Raw genomic sequence first — 25,411 nt, forward strand, 5'->3', positions numbered from 1 at the left:
CAGCTCTGAGGTAATGATTGTTTATCGGATAAACCAGACCATGAGGTTTCTACCCAGACCCTTCCCCACGCTGTTATTTAAGCCAGATGAGATGTGTGATCGCCCTCCATTTTGCCCCTACGTGGCGCAGAGCCCCTTCCTCCCTCGTCTCTCTCCTGGCCCAAGTTATTGTAATGCAGCTCAGGAGTTGTTTACAGAGGCCTACTGTACAACAGGCCCTGCTCGGACCCTGCAAACACTAAGACAATAAATAGCTACTCCCAGAGCACTCCTCTTTAACCTGGCTCCGCCTCACTCTTAGGGATGGGGGGGAGGAGTGGGAGCCCCTACAGCTATGAACTCCCGCCCCTCCTTCAGTGACCTGGGAGGAATGGAATCCCTTACCTCCCAGACCAGCAGTTTTTCCTCTGGAGAAGGGCTTGGCTTTGATCATTAGTGGATAGCCCCTCTTGCAAGAGGCCAATTTAGAAAAAATTCACATAGTCTAGGAAGAGTATTACTTAAAATAAAAAGAGGTGTGGGGCGTCTTCTGGAATAGGAGTTATAGATGGGTGAAAATACTTTGAGAATCCACAGATATCTGCGTGTTGCCATCAGTGAGACGTCTCTTGAGCGAGGTGTGTAAAGTGGCTTTGCCACCAGGTTAGGCCACTGTCTGCAGTTGTTCTGGGGGAGTGAGAAGCCCTGGAGTTGATTATATTGTTAGGCTGTTAGGACTCAATTTTCCTTAGGAATTTTTGTTTTTCTGCACATCTTGTGAGTCAGGCACTATCTGCCCAATTGTTCTAGATTTCATTAAAAAAATTTTTTTTTTGGTGGTACTGGGGGTGGAACTCAGGGGATTTTCTACCTTCAGGCTATACTCCTAGACCTATTTTATACTTTATTTGGAAACAGGGTCTCACTAAGTTGCTGAGAGCCTCACTAAGTAGCTGAGGCTGGCTTTGAACCTACGTGATCCTCCTGTCTCAGCCTCCCAAGCATTGGGATTACAAGTGTGAGCTACCACACTTGGTCAGATTATCTTTTTTTTAGTTTATTTTTTTGGTACTGGGGATTATGCCAAGGTCTCAGTAAGCTGCTGAGGCTGGCCTTGAAACTGGGTTCCTCCTGTCTCAAGTACTAGGATTATAGGTATGTATCACTGCTCCTATGCTACCATGCTGTCTCAGCCTCTCAAATAGCTGGGATTATAGGTGTGCACTAAGGCACCTGGCTCAGACTATGTTTTCAAGAATGTATGTATAGCAAACAATCTTGGGAAAGAGAAATAGTGTCTCCTACCTGGGCATGGTGGCAAATGCCTGTAATCCTAGTCCTTGGGAGGCTGAGACAGGAGGATTGCAGGTTCAAGAATAGCCTCAGCAAGTAGTGAGGTTCTCATCAACCTAACAAGATCCTGTTTCAAAATAAAAATAAAATAGGACTAGGGGTATATCTTGGAGGTAGAATGCCCCTGGGTTCAATTCCCAGTACCAGAAGAAAGAAAGAAAGAAAGGCCTGGAGAGTATAGCTTGAAAGTAAAAATGCCCTGGGGTTCAATCCTCAGTACAAAAAAAAAGTATTAAAAGATTCAAGTCCCTAAGCTCAAGGTTTCTCTCCTGCAATACAACTGCTATCATATAGATAAGCTCCCCCAAGGCCCATGTGTTAAAGGCTACACATTCCTGCTGTGATGTTCTGCCTTGCTACAGGCCCAAAGGCAACTGGGCTGAGTGACCAGGGACTGAAACCTCTGGAACTGTGAGCCAAATAAATTTTTCCTCCTTATAAGTTTTTTTTTTTCCCTTTTTGCAGAGCTGGCAGTTGAACCAGGGCCTCATGCATGCCAGGCAAGTGTCCTACCACCGAGATATGCCTCTCCTTTCCTAAGTTGATTTATCACTGGTGTTTGTTACAGTCATGGAGAGCTAAGGCAGCAGTCCCCTCAGGCACCTAGCCCTCCCCACACTGACTGTGGGAATTAGGAATCGGGCAACGCTGATACTGTGGCTACCTCTCTGCGCAATACATTGCCCTTTGTGTCCACCACAGTCTCGTGTCTTTTGCCAGCATCTATGACACTGTAGCGTGCTAACTTGTTAGCTTCAACATAGGATAAAAATCTCAGACTCGTCACAGCTATTGATAGTCATACCACCATCTGTGCTCACTCTAGGGGGGAAAAGAGAGTGAACTGTGTGGTCAAACATAGCAAGCAACTGTCTGGGGAGTCCCCATTGTTCCATGTGGAGCCCTGTCCAAGGCAAAGCCTCACTGGGTAAGGCCCACGCTCCTGCCCTGGGTCTCAAGTAGAGGAGCCCAGAGGCTGAATGGAGACACCTCAAGCTGCCTTGTACACCTTTGCTCTTTGCAAGATCTCTCTTGGTGTGAACCTCAAGCTTCTACTTAATCACTCCATGAAAAGTTCAAAATACCTGGTTTTGGCTCACTTTGAAAAGTTATCAGAGCTGCCTAGAGCAACAGGCTACGGTAGCAGAGAGTGAATTTCCTGACAGTGGAGGTCGTGAGGTTGGAGACCATTAAATGAAAACTGGAGACCATCTAGTATTTTACAAAAGAAGAGGGTACAGCTAAGTGACCTTCAAGGACCTTTCAGCCTTAAGCACAGGTGACCCAGGAAAATGGGACCTGGGCATCCTGCCTCCCTTTCGACGGAGCCTCCTGGCTCATGGCAGCACTTGCTCTTGTAAGTGTGACCCCCGGCTCTGCTCCTAGAGCTAGAAGATAATTGTGTGCCCAAACACTGTCATCACTTGTGCTGGTTGGAAGAGGGGAAGGAAGATGGGAGTGTTTGAGATCTGGTAATTTTGAGACATCAGATGGTGCACCAAGCAGGCTGCTAGTCACCTGCAGAACTCTGTGGTGACTCTCTGGGCTAAGCAGAGACTTGAGAAATGGGATCCTCAGAAGCCCTGGAACTGATCAGCCAGTTTCTGGTTGCTTGCACGGTTACTCCTTTTCTCCGTCAAGCTGAGAACTAATGACTTTATTAAAAGTCTTGGAGCTGGATGTGGTGGTACATGCCCCTGGGTAAAAATAAAGCCTTTGGAGAGAGGAGGTCTGATGAAGTTGAGAAGTTTTGTTTTCTTTTGTGTGTGTGGTGCTGGGAATTGAACCCAGGGCCATTCTACTTTTGAGCTACACCCTCAGCCTTATTTTATTTTTCATTTGGAAATAAGGTCTCACTAAGTTGCTGAGAGCCTTGCTAAATTCCTGAGGCTGGCTTTGAACCTGTGATTCTTCTGTTTCAGCCTCCCAAACACTGGGATTATAGGCATACACTACCATGCCTGGCTAAGTGAGAAGTTCTTTAAAGAACTGGACCTCCGAGAAGCATTCTGTCTGGCTAGTTGCCTTGGTAAATGAGCAAGGCAGGTCACTGACAGGGGCTGAACTAGAGCTGCCAAGTGGCACAGGCCTTCTCAGGAGGCTAACTGTAGGGATGCTTAGTTCAAAAAGCCAACTCCAGGTGGAATTTACCCAGTTTTATACTGCCCACTGCCCATTGCCCTGTCCTGTCTGGGTCTTAAAAAAAAAAAAATATATATATATGTATATATATATATATATATATATGTATATGGAGAGAGAGAGAAAGAGAGAGAGAGAGAGAGAGAGAGAGAGAGAGAGAGAGAGAGAGAGAGAACGAGCGCAAGCACGCGCCAGGTGTGGTGGCGCACACTTGTAATCCCAGTACTTGGGAGGCTGAGACAGGAGGATCGCAGGTTCATAGCCAGCTTCAGCTACTTAGTGAGGCACTCTGCAACTTAGTGAGATCCTGTTTCAAAATAAATAATAAAAGATAGGGCTGGGGGTGTAGCTTGGAGGTAGAATGCCCCTGGGCTCAATCCCCAATACCGCCAAGAAGAAGCAAACAAAAAAGAAGACCAAATATTCAGGCTTCTGATGGATATGGCTGGGAGGGACCAGCCTTCTTGGGTGAAAACCTTCCCAGGGAGCTGCCTGGAATCTCTTGCCCCACCAGCAGGCCAGAGCTGGGAGGTTTCTCACATTCATTAAAGAGCAGGGGGGCCTGTTCATGCCACATACCTGAGTAGCTTGGATGTTCACATTGCCTTCTCTTAAGAGCTTCCAGACGACCGCCATGTCTTCGTCGGTCTCTGCAGAAGCCAGGGGAGTGATCATCACGGCAGTGTAGCCAGCTTTGTTCTGGTGGTCAACGTTGCAGACGCCTGCAAGAAGGGTAGTAGGTGCTAGGCTAGTTCCTGGGGGCGCTGAAGCCAGACTTGGGGCTAGCTGGTTCAACAGGGCACCGAGTACGGGCTAAGGGCATGGAATAGAGCAATGCTCTCCACACAAGGACAGTCATAGGTGTATGTTAACAGCCTATTTTATTTTATTTTATTTTATTTTATTTTTTGCAGGTCTGGGGATGGAACCCAGGGGCATTCTACCTCTGAGCTATACCCCTGCCCTATTTTTTATTCTTTATTTTGAAACAGGGTCTCACTAAGTTGTGGAGGACCTCACTAGCTGAGGCTGTCCACAAACCACGATCCTCTGGTCTCAGCCTCCTGAATGCTGGGATTACTAGCGTGCACCACCACGCCCGGCTTATGTTTTTTTTTTTTTTTTTTTTTTTTTTTGCGGGTCTGGGGATGGAACCCAGGGGCATTTGACCTCCGGGCTACACCCCCTGCCCTATTTTTTATTCTTTATTTTGAAACCGGGTCTCACTGAGTTGCAGAGGGCCTCACTAAGTAGCTGAGGCTGTCCGCGAACCGCGATCCTCCAGGTCTCAGCCTCCCGAATGCTGGGATTACAAGCGTGCGCCACCACGCCCGGCTCCGGCTTATGTTAACAGCCTTTAAAACTCCTGACTCTTCTTTATAACCCAAGGACACCCATCAAGGAAAGTCTAAAATAGGGCCAGAAATGGCCAAAGGGGTCAAAGACCATAAGTTTACTTCCTAAACCTGAGTACAAAACATGGCTCCCCCCTTACCGATGAGGCCACTGAAGGCCAGAGAAGTGGCACAGACTGTCCATGTGAAGGAGAAGTGGGACCAGGACACAGGGCTCTCGGCTCTCGAGGCTGTCCCTCACATACTGCATGCCACCCACAACCACATATTTCAGGTCTGTCTCTCAGGTTTAGGCTGTGTGGGACTCAAGCTGATGCCTGTGTTGGTAAGTCCTTTCCAAGGGCCTTCTAATCTCTATGCCATGTACCGGGGAAATGAGAAACGCCATAAGATAAACATGGGAAATCTTCCAGAGATGACCCTCTCACTTGAACAATGGAGGGAGAAAAAGCTCACAAGAGAATAAAAAACTGGTGCATATATACATATAAATGCATATATATACATACATTTATGTTTGATTTATGTATATTATATATACATATATATATCTATTGGAAACAGGGTCTCACTGAGTTTCCCAGGGTGGCCTTGAACTTGCGATCCTCCGATCTCAGCCTCTTGAGTAGTTGGAATTTCAGGCATGTGCCACCATACCTGGCTTAAACTGGCATATTTATAGGAGAGAGAGGAGAACTGGAAATAAATCCCTGCTCTGGAAGCTTGGGGACATGCATTCAGGTCCCTTCCACCAAAGGAGAAGTAAGGGATTGCCCGACATGGACTGATGTCTGTTATATAAACAATCCCACCTCTCCAGGGCAGAACTGTGTGGAAAACCAAATAATTATCATGCTACTGCTCACAGGAAAAGCCTATGTGGCAATAATAAACCTAACTCAGTAGATCAAGACAGCTTTTTTTTTGGCATGTTCTCCTCTGTAGAAAGGGGATAACCACAGAGTCTACCTCTTAGGATTATTGTGAAATTTATAGCGTTAATATATTTAAATCAGCTGAGCATGGTGACACATGCATGTAATTCTAGGACTTGGGAGGCTGAGATAGGAGGATCAAATAAAAAGGGCTGAGGGTGTAGCTCAGAGGTAGAATATCCCTGGGTTCAATCCCCAGCACCACAAGAAAAAAAGTATTTTATTAAGACAGGAAATGGTGACTTTCCTAGGGCAGTGGCGTGGAGCTCTGGAGTTGGAAAGACCAAATACAAAATCTACTCCATCATTTACCATCACTTTGATCCAAGCAAGTTTTAATACTCCATGAAATGTCACTTTCCTCAACTGCAATGCGAGAAATAATAGCACTACCATCACAGGAGTATTGTGAAGAGTAACTGATAGAATCTGTTAAGTTGGGTCCTGCACTCATGTGACTTTGTGTCACATGACCTCTGCAGGGCAAGGGAGGGGCTGAAACCCCCGCGAGAATTGGGCGTTCCCACGAGTAAAACCCCCATCTCGCGAGATGCATGCCTTTAAAAGGAGAGCCCGCGTCCTCTAGCTTCGGACAGGCGCGCGGGCCCCATGGTGCCTCGCCCTGATCCCCGGGAGAGCCGTGCCATTAAAACTTTACATGCCACGTGTACCGGACCTCTCTCGTGTTTTTCACACTCCGCCGTACTCACTTATTTTTATTTTACTCGCATTTAATTTTTTATTTTACTTATCATTTGGTGCCGAGACCCGGGAGAACTCTTGGGTCCCTCCCCATTTTTTTTCCTTTTTTCCCGGGTCTCGGCACCAAATGATAAGTAAAATAAAAAATTAAATGCGAGTAAAATAAAAATAAGTGAGTACGGCGGAGTGTGAAAAACACGAGAGAGGTCCGGTACACGTGGCATGTAAAGTTTTAATGGCACGGCTCTCCCGGGGATCAGGGCGAGGCACCATGGGGCCCGCGCGCCTGTCCGAAGCTAGAGGACGCGGGCTCTCCTTTTAAAGGCATGCATCTCGCGAGATGGGGGTTTTACTCGTGGGAACGCCCAATTCTCGCGGGGGTTTCAGCCCCTCCCTTGCCCTGCAGAGGTCATGTGACACAAAGTCACATGAGTGCAGGACCCAACTTAACAGAATCCAGGTGAGATAGTCTGGCCCAGTTCCTGAAATACAGGAGGAACTCTGAACACTGAAGAATTTCCCTTCTAGAAAGAAGTATGGGACAAGAATGGCCCTTCCTGTAGTCTTAGATACTCAGAAGGCTGACGCAAAAGTATCACATTAGCCCATGAGTTTGGGCTCATCCTGGGCAAAATAGTAAGACCTTGTCTCTTAAACAACAACAACAACAACAACAACAACAACAACAACAACAACACCCACCAGGCATGGTGGCGCATCCTTGTAATCACAGCATTTGGGAAGCTGAGAGAGGAGGATCATGGTTTGCTGATAGCCTCAGCTACTTGTGAGGTCCTTTGCAACTCAGTGAGACCCTGTTTCAAAATAAAGAATAAAAAAATAGGGCTGGGGGTGTCGCTCAGAGGTAGAATGCCCCTGAGTTCCATCCCCAAGACTGCAAAAGAAGGAGGAAGAAAAGAGGAAGAGGAGGGGAGGGGGAGGGGAGGAGGAGGAGGGGAGGAGAAGAAAAAGAAGAAGAAGGAGAAGGAGGAGATGAGGATGAGGGCGGGAAGAAGGAAGAGGAGGGGGAAGGAGGAGGAGGAGGAGGAAGGAAGAAAGGAAGGAAAAAAAGAAAGAAAGAAAGAAACTGTCAAGGCATGGGATTGCAGATGCGACTGCTCCTTACCTGTGTCCAGCAGCAGCTTCACAATGGCAAAGTTGGCGTGTGACACGTTGTAGTGGAGAGCCGTGTTCCCGTTGTGATCCGCCAGGTTGACAAGCAGCTTCAGGAGATGCGGGGAGTGAGGCTGGACTCCCAGGAGGTAGGCGGCCACCACAGCAGGGCTGGACGACTTCCGGCTGGACACACGGAACCACTCTTGGCTGATAGTGTTCAAGCTTTGCCTCTGAAACCCGAAGACATTCCAATTTAGTGAATCAGGGCCTCACTAAGTTGCAGAAGGCCTCACTAAGATGGTGAGGCTGGCTTCAAACCTGTAATTCTTTTCTTTTTCTTATCTTTTTTTTTTTTTGTGTGTGTGTGTGTGTGTGTGTGTGGTACTGGAGGTGGAACCCAGAGGCTTTCTACCTCTGGGCTACACTCCCAGACCTATTTTATATTTTATTTGGAAACAGGGTCTCACTAAGTTGCTGAGGGCCTCACTAAGTAGCTGAGGCTGGCTTTGAACCTGCCTCCCAAGCTTGGGGATTACAAGCGTGTGCCACAAACTCCCAGCTCAAACCTGTAATCCTTTTGTCTCAGCCTCCCAAGTATTGGAATTACTGGAAGGAGAAGCTATTGGGATATGTATTTCATTTTAAAAAGAGCACTGGATTAAGAGCACTGATTAAGAGCACCTGATTACCAATGTAATCAGGTTCAAGTCCTTAGAATTCATACAACTTGTTTGAACCTTATTTGTCCCTATTACAAAGTGAAAGTAAAAATTAGGCTAACTCCCTTATTTCCATGGCCCAATAGAATGAGGTCCTTACACAGTCCCTTTTCTCTCCGAGGCAGGGATAACATGGAGGGATGTGGCAGGGATGTCCCAACTTGTGTGTGGTGTCAGGCTTACTTATACACTGCCTCTAATCACTCTTCTAGGAAAGAAATTGTGTAATCACTTGTGTCTAAAGGACTATTAAATATCAGAACATCTCCTTTACTATGGAGTGTGTGTGTGTGTGTGTGTGTGTGTGTGTGTGTGTGTGCGAGATATGGTGGGGATTAAACCCAGAGACATTCTACCTCCAAGCTACACACTTAGCCCTTTTTACTTTTTAGTTTGAACCAGGGTCTAAGTTGCTGAGGGCCTCACTAAATTGCTGAGGCTATCCTTGAACCTGTGATCCTCCTATCTCAGCTTCCCAAGTCCTAGGATTATAGGAGTGTGCCCTCATGTCTGGCTTCAAATCTTGAAGATCTGGAGAGAGATCTTAATAATAAGGAGCACAGTGGCGAATTTTTATTTTTCATTTTTTTATTTGTGGTACAGGGGATAGAACCCAGGGACATTCTCCTTCTGAGCTGTACCCCCAGCCTGATTTGATTATTTTATTTTGAGATAGGATCTCACTAAATTGCAGAGGGCCTCAATAAGTTGCTGAGGCTGGCTGAAAACCTGTAACCCTTCTGTCTCAGCCTCTCAAGTATTGGAATTACAAGCCTGTGGCACCACACCTGCCTCAGTGGTGAGTTTTAAATGAAGAGCTAGGACAGAACTTAGCTCTGTAACATGTTTAAGAATAAGTCACTGGAGCTTTGGTCGCCATCCGCCTGGCATATTGGCTCATTAGCAGTCTGAGAACTGCCAAATCAGCTAAGATAGGAAAATGAGTCAGGCAAGTAATAAACACTGCCGACTGATTGCTTTTGCTCTTTGGGTTCTTTTGCAGAGGAGAGCAACATAGGTTTTTTTTTTTTTTTTTGGTGGTACTGGGGTTCCTGGAAGCCCTTCTACCTCCGGGCTACACTCCCAGACCTATTTTTACATTTTTATTTGGAAACAGGGTCTCCTAAGCCAGCGCGCGGCTGGCTTCGAACCTGCGCGATCCTCCTGTCTCTGCCTCCCAAGCGTGGGGATTACAAGCATGCGCCACCACGCCTGGCCAACATAGGTTTTTAAAATGCTTATAGGTCATTCCATTTTGGATCTGATAGCTCTTAAACAAGATGTGGAAATGTGCCCGTACCAGGAGCTCTTTTATTTTCTTTCTTTCTTTTCTTTACTTTTTTTTTTTTTTTTTTTTTTTTTTTTTTTTTTTTTTGGTACTGGGGATGGAACCCAAGGGCATTCTACCTCCAAGCTACACCTCCAGCCCTATTTTTTATTCTTTATTCTGAAACAGGGTCTCACTAAGTTGTAAAGGGCCTGAGCAGCTGAGGCTGGCTATAAACCTGGATCCTCCTGTATCAGTCTCTCAAATGCTGGGATTATAAACATCCACCACCATGCCTGGCTAGGAGCTCTTCATTAAAGGAATCTCAGCTAGACATAGTGACACATGATTACAATCCCAGTACTTGGGAAGCTAAGGCTGGAGGTTCAAGACCAGTCTCGGCACTTAGCAAGACCCTGCTTCAAAATAAAAAATAAAATAGGCTGGGGAACCAGGCATAGTGGTGTGTGCTTGTAATCCTGGTGCCTGGGAGGCTGAGACAAGAGGATTATAGGTTCCTGGCTAGCCTCAACTACTTAGTGAGGTCCTCTGCAACTTAATGAGACCCTGTTTCAAAATAAGGAATAAACATAGGGGTAAGGATGTAGCTTAGAGATAGAATGTTTCTGGGTTTAATCCCAAGTTCCACACACAAAAAATAAATAAAATAAATTGGGCTGGGGGTATATATAGCTTGAAGATAAAAAGACCCTGAGTTCAACCCCAAGTATCTCTCTCTCTCACACACACACATACACACACATACACACACACACACACACACACACACACACACGAACCCAAATGTTACATAGTCAAACTTCTGTGGGCTTTGAAGGTGGAAAGGAGCAAATAGATATGTTTTCTTGTTTTGGGTTTCTTTTTTGTGGAATCGGGGATTGAACCAAGGGGCATTCTATCTTTGAGCTACACCTGCAGTCTTTCCATTTAGATATTTCTGTTTGTGGTACAGGGGATTAAACCCAGGGGCATTCTACCTCTAAGCTACACCCCCAGCCCTATTTTTTATTCTTTATTTTGAAACAGGGTCTCACTAAGTTGTAAAGGTCCTCGCTAAGTAGCTGGGGCTGCCTGTGAACCTGCGATCTTCCTGTCTCAGCCTCCCAAGTACTGGGATTATAAGCGTGTGCCATCATACTTGACTTTTTATTTTATTTTTTATTTATTTTTTATTTTTGGTGGTACTGGGGTTCCTGGAAATCCTTCTACCTCTGGGCTACACTCCCAGACCAATTTTATATTTTTATTTGGAAACAGGGTCTCTTAAGCCAGCGAGGCTGGCTCGGAACCAGCGCGATCCTCCTGTCTCCACCTCCCAAGCGCGGGGATTACAAGAGTGCACCACCACGCCCAGCTATTTATTTTTTAAACAGAGTCTTGCCATGTTGTTGGAAGTCTTGCAACATGGCTGAGGCTTGTCTTGAACCTGTGATCCTCCTGACTCAACCTCCCAAAAACTGGGATTATAGATGTGTGCCACCATGCGGGCTTGTTTTGAGTTTCTTAACCCATAACTACAATTTAAGAAAAGCAATGGTCGGGTGTGATGGTGCACACCAGTAATCCTAGTACTTGGGAGGCTGAGACAGGAAGATTGCAGGTTCAAAGCCAGCCTCAGCAATCTAGCAAGAACCTGTTTCAAAAATGCAAAAAATAAAAAGGACTGAGGTGTAGCTTGGAGGTAGAATGCCTCTGGCTTCAAGCCCCAGAAACATACACACCACACACACACACACACACACACACACACACACACACACACACAGCAGTGATCAGTGAGGACTACAGCATTAAATGTCAGGGATTGAGGGTGATGAACATGTGCCGCCCGTCACTGTCATTCTATAGATAAGGATGCTGACGCTCTGGACACTGAGCTGACTTGCCCAGTATCTTGCAGATGAGGCCTCGGGACTAGAACCCACAGCTCCCTCTCCGTATTCTCTTCCACTCTGCTCACAGCTCTCTCCAATTGTAGGGAAGCGTGTGTGTGTGTGTGTGTGTGTGTGTGTGTGTGTGTGTTGCTGGGGATTGAACCCAGGGGCATTCTACCTCTGAGTTATATCCTCAGCCCTATTTTATTTTTATTTGGAAATAGCGTCTCACTAAGTTGCAGAGGGCCTTGCTCCATTGCTGAGGCTGACCACAGACCTTTGATCCTCCTGTCTCAGCCTCCCAAGTGCTGAGATTACAGGTGTGCGCCACCGCACCTGGCTACAGGGCAGCTTTGAGCCTAAGCCACAGAGTTGACGACAGGGACTCAGACTGCCGTCCCTAATGATGCTTGGCAAGTGCCTCTGAGCCCTGGCCCGAGCACGTGGATCCTCGCTTCCACAGCCTCCACATAATCCATCACCTTAGGTGGCAGCATTTGGGTATATGACGGAACGTCCCGGGTAGGGGCATTCCTGTGTGCACACTGCCTCAGGCAAGGGGAACCCAGTCACCCATGGGAAAGGTTTAGATGACAATGAAAAATCTCAGTACCAAGAGCTGGTCGGTGGTGGTCCCAGTATCTGGCAGATATTGGCTCAATGCCCGGCATGCGTTAAGAAATTCTTCGGAGGGTTTAAATCTAAAGAAAACAAACGCACACATATAGATGCATTTATGTAACCATTCTCCATGCTGATAAAGAAGACGTTCACTCTCCTCTTTCACTTCTCAGTGGCTCAAACACCAAGATAGAGCTACTACTCCAGGCTAAGGGGTGCGCCTCAGAAAAGCCCGGCGATCACAGCCCCCGAGGACAACGCAGCTGGGGTTCTGAACTCGCTGAAGGAAGGCACACCTTTTCATCCTGGTCTGTTGGGGCTGGAGCCCATGAAGCAAGCTGTGGGGACTGTAGGAACTCTGGCCCACCTGCAGCTCCCATGCACTGGGAAGTAAAGCGCTGCTTTTCTGACTTTGAAGGAAATGTGTTCTTTCGCCCTTCTCTCCATCCCTCCTTCCCTTCCTCTCTTCCTCCCATTTTCTTTGTGGTAATGGGAATTGAGCCTAGGGGCATTCTACTTCTCTATCTGAGCTATACCCTGGCCGTTTTAATTTTTGTTTTAAAACAGAGTCTTAGCCGGGTGTGGTGGTGCCCGCTTATAATCCCAGCGCTTGGGAGGCTGAGACAGTATTGTACAGGTTTGAAGCCATCCGCAGCTACTGAGTGAGGCTCTCAGAAACTTAGTGAGACCCTGTTTCCAAATAAAGTATAAAATATGTCTGGGAGTATAGCCCGGAGGTAAAAAGCCCCTGGGTTCCTTCCCTGGTGCCACACAAACAACAACAAAACAAAACAAAACAAACAAACAAAAAAAACCCCAGAGTCTTGCTAAGTTGCTGAGGGCCTTGCGTAAGTTACTGAGACTGGTTTCACACCTGTAAATTCTTGTCTCAGCCTCCTAAGTACTGGGATTACAGGCATGTACCACTATACTCGCCTCTGAATGAAACACTTCCTTCCTAGGTAGCTAGAAAAATCCAAAGAACCCAATCTATAACAGCAGGTTTCTTCAGGTCATTCTTCCCCAAAGGACACTGTAAGTACCAGTAGAGTCCATATTAGAAGCACAGATGCTAGGTGTCACAGTGATGAGTGCTCCTCCTGGTTATTATGAGAGCAGATCTGGTACCCAGAGGCCTCTCCGGGACTTAGTAGCCTTGGTCCCTAAGAGGTCCCGCTCACTCTTCACAGGCTATGGGGCTGCCATGATGGGGTAGCCTGCAGGTCTGCCTGAGGACCTGCTAGGGTCTTGCTCATTGCTCCTCCAGGAGCAGGCTGGGTGGCACGATGCTGATGGTATTGACTCAGCATCTATTTCACTTGTATTAAAAACCTGCGAGGGGCAGGCACTGTGCTACTGCTTTTTCTCACATAGTCCTCAGATCAAACCCAACAGCATGTTATTATCCACATTTTTCAGCTAGAAAAATGGAGATGACCACAGCCTAAGGACCCTGCCAAAAGTAACACCCCAGCAAAGGCAGGCCTTGAATCCAGGTGTGTCAATCCCAGAGGCAGTATACTTCTCCATAGCACATGCCTCCCACTACTTTAAAATCCAGGGCTATATCAACCAGGTGCAGCGTCACACACCTGTAATCGCAATACTTGGGAGGCTAAGACGGGAGGATCTCAGGTTTGAGGTCAGCCTGGGAAACTTAGAGAGACTCTGTTTCAAAATAAAAAAAAAAAAAATAAAAAGGGCTGGGGTGCTGCTCAGTGGTAGAACTTGGGTTAGATCCCCAGTGCAGAAAAAAAAAAAAAAAAAAAAGAATATAAGCTATGTTAACATGGCCAATGGGAGAGGTAGAAAAGCTCTGGGTAAGAATAGGAAGACCCCTGGCCCAATTCTTGCTCTACTAGCTGATTCCCTCCACCTCTCTAAGCCTCTGCTTCCGTGTTGAAAGTGGGGGTTCTAGGTCATTACTACCTTGCAGGATTGTTAAAGGGATTACACAAAACAATACTTGTGAAGTCTGTCACTTGCCCAGTGTTGGGCATAAACTGGCTCTATACGCAGAGCTCTGGCCGTGGAATATTCCATGAAGGCCAGGGTTGTGTCTGTTGGGTTCAGCCAGTGCACAGAGCCTGGCATAGGACAGAAACTCAACTAACACTGCCAGAGGAGTGGATGAATGAATGGACAAATGATTGGAGAGAAGGGTGGACACGTGGCCTTGCCCCTCTGCAGAGGAACAAGTGCCCATTTGTGCCGTGACTCACCTCTCAGCCTTGGGATGGGGGACTTCTTCCCCAGGCCCACTCTCCTGGCCTGTGCTGCCACCGCCACCGGGGGCGCCCTGCCCAGCCTCGCCGCGGGGGGCCGCATCCCTGGCCCACCTGTGTTCTGGGCCGTCACATCTCTTCTCAGCCTCGCTGTCAGACAGGTCCTCAGGGGAGCTGTCCTCACCGCTGGTCTCCTCGCTGGAGGTGGTCTCATAGCTGGAGAAGGAGGGAAGGTCACTTGTCCTTTCAGGGCCATGTCAACCCCAAGGAGAATGAGGCGAGCCTCAGGTAACACTCCCCGGTTGACAGACCACATCCTCCATCTCTACGGCTGCCAGCCAAGATGAGGAGGCTCCCAGCAGCCGTGGAGTCAGAGAGACAGGCAGCAAATAGCTCTGGCTCCAAGCCGGGGACCATTTGTGGATAACAGAGAATGAATGGTGCTCTTTGCAGTAAACACATAGAACAGATGTCCCTGAAATGGTTGTGGATTCAGATGACCCGGGCAGGTTCTCTGGGAAGCAGGTTTCTGGAATCCTAATGCTAAGTCTAGAGAGGAGTGCAGATCTAACATCCCTACCTCCACCCGAGCTCCCTCAACTGCCTCACAAATCTTCACATCCCTGGGTATCAGGGGGACCTCCGTCAGCTCTTCTGCTCCAGCCAAGCAAACACCTGGTAAGGGGTGGACTCGCTGGCACTTGCTTCCAGCAGGCTCTGTCCAATACCTGAGCATCTGCCTTTCTCACTCGAGGCCTGTGGAACTACTGGCTGGGGCAGCAAAAGAAAGGGCTCAGGCCACACTAGTGGCAGGCTGGCTCTGGCAATGATCCTGTGTGCAGCTGTAAGAGACCCTACTGAAGCATCACACCAGAGACCATGGGGCAAAGGCCTGCAAGATCTACTGAGTCCTCTGCTGATGTTCAACAGGAGACCCCAGTGAAGGATGCTGCTGCTAATATGTGAATTTCAAGGACACTGGATACAGCCATGGGACCAGTGGCCACAGCATCCTGGAACCTGCTGTGGCCTTTTCTCCAAACAGTGGCCTCCACATAAGCCCTGGTGCTCACTGGCTTCCTAACCCCAGCTGGCTCCCTGGCATGGTTACATTCTGTCTTGCTTAATCCCCAGATATTTCTTTCTCTATTATGCTTGGAACCAATTATTTGCTTTTGTGATAAAAAAAAATGGGGGACATATTATTTAGACCAAAAACTATCCATCTTAGAATCCTTCTATAAAAATCTTTACATGGGGCTGGGCATGTAGTCCACAGGGAGAGCACTTGCCTGGTATGCACAAGGCCTTGGGTTCAACCCCCAGCACCACAAAACAAATAAAAACTTTACCTGGAAGTTCATACATGCATTCAACAGAAATTTATTGAGCATCTGCTATTTGCTAGACAGAGCTCTAAATGCTTATACCAAAGTCCCTGCCTTCAGGGAAATTACGTGCTAAGATAAGATAGGCAGAAAATAAACATGGAAACAAACAATATATTCAGAGAGTGATAAGAACAATAAATAAAATAAAAAAGGGCTGTGGGATAGAGTGGTGGGAGGAAGAGCTACTTCCATTAGAACACAGGTCCTTAGCCTTGGCCGCATGTCAGAACATTGGGGGTGATTAGTTCCCAATATGTGAGCTGTACTTCAGAATAATTAAACTAGAGCCTTCAGAATTGGGATCTTCTTGTCTCAGCCTCCCAAGTAGTAGGATTACAGGTGTGTGCCACCATATCTGGACTGTTTCATCATTTCTGATGTGTCCCTCACAGAACCTGCCGCAGTGATACCACCCTCGTCAGCATGTAGTGGTCTCCCTGCCAGCATGACTCCAGGTAGCACGGCTTGCCACTTCTACGCAGCCTCCAGGACCTGCCTTGGGCTGAGCTGGTGCGCCTCCTTCGGCTTCCATAGCCACCTGCCCTTCCTTGTCCAGCAGAGGTTCTCTTGGCTTATCAGCATTTCCTTCTTGCTTCCTGACTTACCTGAGAGCTAGCAGAAGGCAACATGATTTATTTGACTTGTTTATCTCTATCACCTGGCATATTGTTAGCCTTCAGTAAATGTTGAATAGCTGATTTAGAAAACAGTCATGTGCTGTGCCAATGATGGGCTACATATGACAGAGGTCTCATAAGCTCATATGGCTTAGTGATGGCATAGACATCTTAATACTCTATGATGTTCAGACATTAATAATCACCTAATGTCACATTCTCAGAACGTGCCTCTCCCCAATCCCTTCAGTAAGCAATGCATGACTGTGTTCTAAATTTGTGTTCAATGCCCTGGATGATAGGGGGCTTGGTTTGTGTTCTGTATCAACAGACTAATTTTCTTCATTCCCCAAACTTGAGTTAAGCAAGTTAAAGGAAGAAAAAAAGTAAATGGATACAATTTGAAGTTCAGTATATTAAGAGTTGGTACAAGTTTCCAGTGTTGGAGAGAATCTCCTTAAAGGGCTTGTAGCCCCCCCCCCCCAAACTCCCAGGAACCACCTGGAGTCCTGGCCCTGGGGGAGACCAAAGCCAAGACTTATTGAAAGCAAAGTTTTCTACTGACCAGCACATCTGGCAAGGAGCTGAACATGTACAAACCCGATGTGGAGTTTTAAGGAGAGTAATTCCCTTGTGGAAGAATGAAAACCAGATGCTCCCCCCAGGAGAAGAGGGCACTGAGGACAGAGTGGGACAGATAGCAGGGAAGGCGGTCTGAGCTTCACAGTGATGCTTACCCACCGTTAACCCCAACAAACTGAAGGTTCTTTTTGGTCCCATTACCTCCTGCTCGGAAGCCATAGTCTTTCTTTTTCATTATGGATTTAAGGCTGGTCGACGGGGAGATCTCTAGGCAGACACAACATCACAGGTTAGAATGACTTTGGGGTAGCAAATCCAGGACTTTTGCTTTGAGGAGAGACAGGCTAAACCAGACAATGCAAATCAAATGTTTTAGGGACCTTGTGGGCAGCCTGGCTTTTGGTCAATGTCAGTAGACCTGTCCCTGTTAATGATGCCCTATTTGTATGTGCATGACAGTTACTGGACCATGCTCTTCTCTCAGGGAACCCAGTGGTGTAGGTACCATTGTTGTCCTTGTCTCATGGCTACGAAATCTGAGGCTCAGACCTGCTCATTGACGGGCAGAGTAGGAGTAGAACTCTGCTCTCTGGGCTGGTGGTCCAGTGCCCATCTCTGCTTATAGATACCTCATCAGACTTTTCTGTTTTATGTGCGAGTTGATACTTGTGATGTGGGGGCGATGATAACCCTGGGCTCATGGCAGATCTATGAGCAAGGGCACAAATCTTCCTGTGCTGTACTCAGTGGTATGGGAGACACAAATTAGAAGCAGCATTGAAATGAGAAAGCAGCCCGACTAGAGACCCATGGCAGGAAGCGGCCTTGCATGCTGCCCGTTGAGCAAACCACGTGGCTCAACAGAGAAGGCTGTGACCTGCCAGAAGAGGAAGAGCTGCTTAGCCAAGGGCTGCTTGTGCACATAAGCATCTCCTCTGCTCACAGGCATGCACACAGAGAATGCTCAGCAAACTTTCCCAGACCTCCATATAATGCTCCTCCAAAACCAGGTAAAGGAAACCTCTGACAGAGGCGAGCTGGAAAGAAAGGCAGGAATGCCAGAGCCCAGGAAATGAGGAAGGAAGCTGAGGAGAAGCACCTGTGGCAGGGCCTTCCTTGGCCTTTGTATGATGCAAATGAGAACAGGCCCCTCTAGGTGGTGACTCAGTGTTACAGGTGCATGGCTTGGTCAGTGGAGTGTGGGCTGGATTTCAGCTCCTATTTGCTCTCCCTGGCTGGCGTCTTCATAGCTCACACTATCTGCACAGCTGTCTGTGACAGCCCTGCAGTCAGCCCCAACCCTACAGCAAGGACAGGAGTAGAGGAAACGGGTCCCCACTGTTATGCAGCTCAGTTTTTAGTCTGCTGGGTTCCTGGAGGTGCTAAAATATTTTTAAAAACATACTCATGCAATAAAAACCTTTTTCCCATGGGCTTGTCATGTAAATAAGGGTCCCCAGTCCCGAGCACCAGCATTTACCCGTTTGCGGTGGGGAGGAGGTGGGGGCCGCAGGCTCCTTCTGCGGAGCCTGGGCAGAATAGGCTGATAGCAACAGGTTGAGGGAGCTGAGCAGCTGGCTCTGGATGCTGCTGAGCTTGGAGGCGGGTTGCTTGATGGCGCTGGCCAGCTCCGGGTACCCGTGCTCCAGGCAGCTCCACTGCTCCTGCAGGAGTTCCTGGATCTTCTTCACATACTGCCCAATCGTGACATCCGTTGGTGAGCTTGGTGGCCTGCCTGGACACTCCCTCCCTGGGAGTTCGTCCCTGGCTGCTGGCCCAGCCTCTCTGTCATTGCTCCGTGGAGAGACCCCTGTGGCCCTGGCCAGGCCTTCAGTGGCTGCCTGCAGGCTTTCTTCCTGCTCAGAGCTGGCTTCTTCGATCCTGAGTTCCATGGAGAGGCAGGGGAGAGGTACAGGGGAGGCGAGGACCTTCTCGGGCCCCTGAAGCAGTGGCAGCTGGTGTGGTAGTACATGTTCTGTGGGACTCTGATCCCCTGGTGTGTGACCATCTTGGCGCCCTGGGAAGCCGTTCTCCTCTCCACCAGCCCCCCAACATTCAGAGTCTGTGATGCTCAGAAGGTTGACCTCAATGCTCTTGTCACATGACTCCCCTGGGAAGAGTCCACGGGCATCGGCGTGGCCCTGAGCATCTCTGGCATTCTGCTGGCTAAGCTTTTCTTCTAACTGGGCTACAGTGCCCTCGAGCTCTCGAATCCTCTGCTCCCTGGCCTTGATTTCCTCTTCCTGCTGCTGGAGGGCAGCTCTGACCTGGGTCAGTTCCTGGGCTCTACCAGACAGCTCCCCCTCAAGGGCAGAGATCTGCTGCTGCAGGCTGGTGACGTCGCTGGGCTCGGTCCCGGCAAGACCCAAGCTTTCCTCCGTCACCCGGATGCCAATGCTCCTGACCTCCACCTCTATGGGTGGCGGGGGTGGGATCTCACTGATGTTGAGCTCAATTTCCTCCAGGGGAAGCTCACTCTCTGGGATGGGTGATGGCAGGGGTGGGGGGCTGGGAGTCCAGGAGCCTGGCGTAAGCACTACCTCTGCTTCTCTTGTTTGGTGTTCGTCTTCCACATTCTCTAGAACTACAAGTGGACTCTGGGCAGAGAAAGGAGGCTCTGGGAGAAACAGGTGAGTTGGGGCCTTCACTTCAGCCTCTGCGGGATCAGCCCCTTCCTGGACCAGCTCCGGGATCTCATGCACCAGGTCTCCCACCTCCATGACCAGTGGCTGCACTGATGCTTGCAGGCTGGAGCTGTGAACACCTGCAAATCCTTCTGCAGGACCAAAGATGCCTTCACAGATGTTGCCTTCCCCTTGAAGTAGAGGGAGGGCAAGAGGTGCGGGGGGACCGGAGCTTGGCCTCGGCTCTTCTGAGGCCTTGCTTTGCAGCAGTGTGGCCGGCATGCTGGAGGCTCTCAAAAGCTGGGGCCGGCCACTCCCTGAGGGGAGCTCTGCATCCCCGGGGGCAGGGGCCCCTGGCTGCCGGGTGGCCTCCGCCAACAGCGCCTTCCTGTGGTAGCTCACCTCGCTCCCGCCGGCTGAGGCCTGGGGAGGATCACCCAGTGGCAGCAGCGACTGGGTTTGCTCCTGTGTCCCCAGCGACACCTTCCTCGGCACCCCTGGGGACCAGTTTTGCTGAAGAAGAGTGGCATGGGGGCGAGCCCCACTGTCGGGAAGGCTGAAGTTGCGGGGCAAAGTGCTAAACTTAGCCTGCTTGGCTCTTCTGTGGATAGGAATTCTTTTGATGGTGTGCCCCTTCTCAATGTCGTCTACATATTTGAGGAAGTCCAAGTCCAAGTGAAAGCCATACGGGGTCTCCACAGAGTAAGGGTGACTCTTTGGAGAGTCTTTCTCTTCATCCCCCTGAGAGGGCTGGTCTTTGGCTAGGAGCCATAAGACATGAAAAAGAAGAAGAAAAAAAAAAAAAAGAAAAGAAAAAGAAGCACAAAATTAACGAGAATCACAGGGTGATGAAGCTGAGTATCTGTGATTTTGACTTAACACTATCATGTGAGGCTTCTACATTCGTCAGCCTCTAAATTATGCTGAGATGCTTTGGCTATACTGGGAAATCATATATATATGATTTATATATTTATATACTTATATATATTGCTGGGGATTAAGCCCAGGGGTATTCTACCTCAGAGCTATACCCCCAGACCTATTTTTTTAAATTTTGAAACAGGGTGTTGCTAAGTGGCTGAGAATCTTTGAAGCTGCAAACCTATTGTTTCAGCTTCCCAAGTACTGGGATTACAGGCGTGCGTCACCACTCCTGGCTGGGAAATCATTTTATTAAATCAATGTGTATTTAGCCAGTGTTTGCAAGGGAAAAGGTCGAGAAAATATTTTCTAATTTGCGGTGTGTCATCTCAGTTGCTGTTAAGGAATTTGCCTGCAGACCAGCAAAGAATTTGCCAAATCAGGGTACTAATTGGCAATTTTGGGGCATGGAATGTTTTGAAGGATGAGATACATGATTTTCTCAGCTTTAAAAAAGAAACTTGCAAGCCTAGTATAGTGGCACACGCCTGTAATCCCAGTACGTGGGAGGCTGAGACAAGACGATTGCAGGTTTGAGGACAGTCTCAGCAAGTAGTGAGACTTTCATGAAACTTGTTAAGACCCTGTTTCAAAAAATAAAAATAAAATAGGGCTGGAGGTATAGCTTGGTGGTAGAATGCCCTTGATTTGATCCATAGTAACACACACTCACACACACACACACACACACAAGAAGAATAAAAGAAAATTTCATTATTCATACTGGTGCTCTTAAATCTTGCTAAAGCTGGAGGTATCAAGGAGTTGTGTCCTGAGTATTATCAAAGCTTCCTCATATGCCTGAGCCTTTAGGTACATAAAGATCAGAGAGAACTGGAACAAGTGATCATGCGTGGCCAATGCTTTATTTTCCCCCCGAAAACTTCTTAGTGCTTAACAAACATGAATTCCACTTTCAAAAACCAGGCTATCTAAGGAAAGACCTTGTTTTTCACAGACTGAAAAAAGAGGTGGTGAGGGAGAAGGGCCAGTGACTATCAAAAGGGACCCAGGCAGCTGGGCATGGTGGCACACACCTGTAATCACAGTACTTGGGAGGCTGAGACAGGAGGACTGCAGGTTCATAGCCAGCCTTCGTGACTTAGTGAGGCCCTGTTTCAAACTAGAAAATAAAAAGGGCTGGGGGTGTAGTTCAGAGGTAGAATATCCCTGGGTTCAGTCTTCAGTACCACACACACACACACACACACACACACACACACACATGCGCGCGCACGTATACATCTTCCACATGCACACACACACACACACACACACACACACACACGCACGTATACATCTTCCACGAGGTGTGGACCCTGTGGCTCTCAGAGCGTGTAGTACAGGGGAGACCATGATGAGAATCTTCCTTGTTACAACCAACACACCATGGATGTCCATGCAGTGGCCACCGACTGACTCTCACAAAGGCCACTAAGAGCAGGTCAGTTGACCCCTTTTGAGTCCCTAGGGACTTGACTCCAAGTTCCCTTCTTCACGGTAAATAGACTTTGTTCCTTCAGTCCTCAAGTGATATCTCCTATTACCTCTGTGACAGAAGCTGCACTCAGAAGAGGTTAAGAGTAAAGAGTCTGCAGCCTGGGCTGGGCCTCTGCTATGCAACCTTGGGGAAATCACCGGTCATCTGTAGAATGGGAGCGATAATAGATAAGACTGACATGAGGCCAATGAGTTAATATGAACACAAAGTGCCTAAAGTGATGCCTAGCCCCTGATAAACAGTTGACACATGCTCAACATTACAGTTATCTTTGTGGAAGCCCCAAATACAGAGAATGGAGGCTACTTAGTGGAAATTCACTCATATGACTCAGTACGAGGTCTTTGATTGATTGCTAGCTTGGCTCCAAGGGATAGGCCCTGGGTACAAAAGTGCAACGTGGCAGTAATTCAATTCACTTACTTTAACCACTATTTATTGAGCACCTGTGTATCAGCTGCTAAGCTAGATTCCAAGGACATCAAGTTGAGTCAGGGACAGCGCCTGTCCCCATAGGCCTGCTGATGAAGCTGGAGAGATACCAGTACACTCAAGGCGGGTGGTAAGAGGGAACAGATGCGCTCAAGGCACAGTCTTCCTCTCTGACTTATTTTTCCAGTTTCTCTAGGATTATTTCCTTGGACCTAGAGACTAATTTTGTCTTGGTAGGCGAGAGATGAAATCACAAAAGTGACGTATTAAATGAACAAATAGAGCCGGGCGTGGTGGCGCACGCTTGTAATCCCCGCGCTTGGGAGGCTGAGACAGGAGGATCGCACAGGTTTGAAGCCAGCCTCAGCTACTTAGTGAGGCTCTCAGCAACTTGGTGAGACCCTGTTTCCAAATAAAATATAAAATAGGTCTGGGAGTATAGCCCGGAGGTAGAAAGCCTCTGGGTTCCACCCCCAGTAACACCAAAAAAAAAAAAAAAAAAAAAAAAAGGACTTTGCTGGGAGAACAAGAGGGTAAAATACACCATAGCAATTAATTTCCAAGATGGCACTATCAGTTTCTACCCCTTTCAGATAAACAAGATAATTCCACATTGAGAAGTGGAGTCTTTCTGTTTCTGCCCTTTGTTGGTTGGTTGGTTGGTTGGTTTTTGCTCCTAGGGATTGAACCCAGTGACATTCTATCTCTTGAGCTACACCTCCAGCCCTTTTAATTTTTTACTTTGAAACAGGGTCTTGCTAAATTGCTGAGAGTCTTGCTAAATTGCTGAGGCTGGCCTTGAACCTGTGATCCTCCCATTTCAGCTTCCCAAGTACTGGGATTACAGATGCCACCACGCCCAGCTTCTTCATCCCATTGAATCTGAGCTGTCTTATGACTGTTTTGACCAAAAAGATGTGGCAGAAATGATGCTGGCAGAATTCTATGGTTGGGCATAAGAAGCCTTGTAGCTTCCACCTGGATCTCTTAAAATGCACATCATTGTGAAGTCAGCTGCCCTGTAAGAAGTCCAGCTTCCCTGAGACTGCCAGGCTGTGAGGAAGCCCAGACAGCCCCAAAGAGAAGTCATCAGAGCCGGTGTGGTTGCACACACTTGTAATACCAGCATTCGGGAGGCTAAGACAGGAGTATTGTGGTTCACTGCCAGCTTCAGCTACTTAGTGAGGCCCTTTGCAACTCATTGACGCCCTGTTTCAAAATAAAGAATAAAAAATAGGGCTTCATGTGTAGTTTGGAGGTAGAATGCCCCTGAGTTCTAAATTCTATCCCCAGTACCTCAAAGAGAGAGAGAGAGAGAGAGAGAGAGAGAGAGAGAGAGAGAGAGACATATGCAGAGAGAGGGGAAGATGCTAGCCCCTGCTCATCCAGCCAACCTAGCCCTGATGTCAAACATTAGCATGAAAGTCACTGGCTATCACTGACTTCAACCATAGGAAGGGCCCCTATGAGGACCACTTATGATTGTTAGCCACCAAGTTTCAGGGTGGTTTTCCCCAATAGATAGCCAGGATAGATGTTCTAGATAATCATTCGTCAGAGAATGTGCACAGACATGGTTGTGTGACATTATGTGGCATTCCAGGATTCTGTAAATGCTGTTTATATGGTCAGAACTTAAAGTATGGTAGGGAAGAGTGAGGAGTAGAGAAAGTTGGAAGGGTGAGAAGGATCCAGGCCAAGGAGCAACTTATGTGCACGCCAACAAGCTCTGAGTTTACTCTGTAGATAATGGACGTCACTCAAGGCTTTTAAACAAGGGAGTAGCCAGGTGTAGCGGCATAGGCATGTAATCCCAGTACTCAGGAGGCCAAGACACGAGGATCACAGGTTCCAGGTCAGTCTCAGCAACTTAGTGAGAGCCTCGGCAACCTGGCAAGACCCTGTTTCAAAATAAAAGTAAATAAAAGGGCTGTACTAAAGCTCCGAGGTAGAATGTCTCTGAGTTCAGTCTCCCACAAAACAAAGCAAACAACAACAAAAACGCCACAAGGGAGTAACTCAGTCAAATGTGATTTCCGAATGAGCACGCTTGCAGAGGACTATTATTACTGCTGTTGTGTGGTGTTGGTGATCGAGCCAGAGCTTTGCACATGCCAGGCCAGCGCTCCGTCACTGAGCTCCACCCCCAGCCTAGGCAGAGGACTAGAAGGAGATTAAAGCAGAAGCCTGGAGCCCAGGTGGACACTGCTGATGTGGTCAAGGTGAGGGAAGCTCTTGCAATGGAGGGAAAGGGAACAGGCTAAAAAGGAGGTGAGATGATGGTGATACTGGGCACACAGGGGCTGGCTCTTCCCCAAGGGCGATAACAGCCTGGGCTGAACGCTCCCCACAGAGGCCATGTGCTTGCCAGGCGACTCTTAGTGCTCAGGGACACAGTCGTCACCAAAGAGTGAAATGAAGCCCACCGTAGGCACGAAGGCTGAACTCATGCACACGGACACAGCTAACTGAGCCTGCCAGCCACTGCAGAGCAGAGCCGCAGGCCTCTGGGCAATTGTGTCGCAACCCCGTCAGGGAACAGGCCGATCTACACAATGGTGCCTCTTGGGTTCCAGGGCTTCTGCAGCAGCTACCTGGTCTTCAAGGAGTAAATGCTCCTCCAGCACTCCTAAAAATTTCATATAAGTTCCCATTCACCCACATGATCTTTCTTATACCAACTTGCTCCCTGGCAGTTTTACTAAATGGGAGCGATGTCTTTTATTGCTCCCTGTTAGTTTTCTAATTGTACGCAGCTGTACTTTTTAATATACTTTTACTGGTGCACTGTAATTGTCCATCATAGTGAGGTCCCACGTGCTGAATTCATACATGCCCACAGCGCTTGATATATTTCCCTCCTTATCCCATTCTGCTTCCTTCTCCTCCCTCTGTGCACATGTTAGTGAGATTGGTAGTCATACCTACATATATGGACGTGACATTATTTGAACTCTTTTCTTCTTCCTCGAGCCTCATTTTCATTCCCAAAATAATCCCATTTAAGGACTGTCCCCATTGTTACTCCAGA

General features: G+C 48.0%; 1 protein-coding gene across 1 annotated transcript in view; it reads right to left on the bottom strand.

Moving 5' to 3' along the window:
- The window catches only part of KANK4 (KN motif and ankyrin repeat domains 4), a gene marked incomplete at both ends in the record, with an annotated part of 47,176 nt that overhangs the window by 11,442 nt on the left and 10,323 nt on the right, over positions 1-25,411 (bottom strand). Inside the window, 7 exons of the mRNA XM_080691432.1 lie at positions 4,054-4,196; positions 7,593-7,812; positions 12,077-12,164; positions 14,307-14,525; positions 17,055-17,166; positions 18,380-20,284; positions 24,785-24,887. Coding sequence (XP_080547558.1) covers positions 4,054-4,196; positions 7,593-7,812; positions 12,077-12,164; positions 14,307-14,525; positions 17,055-17,166; positions 18,380-20,284; positions 24,785-24,887 — 2,790 coding nt within the window. The remainder of the gene's footprint in view (positions 1-4,053; positions 4,197-7,592; positions 7,813-12,076; positions 12,165-14,306; positions 14,526-17,054; positions 17,167-18,379; positions 20,285-24,784; positions 24,888-25,411) is intronic.

This window comes from Muscardinus avellanarius, assembly GCF_963383645.1.
Source record: "Muscardinus avellanarius genome assembly, chromosome: 3".
NCBI lineage: Eukaryota > Metazoa > Chordata > Mammalia > Rodentia > Gliridae > Muscardinus > Muscardinus avellanarius.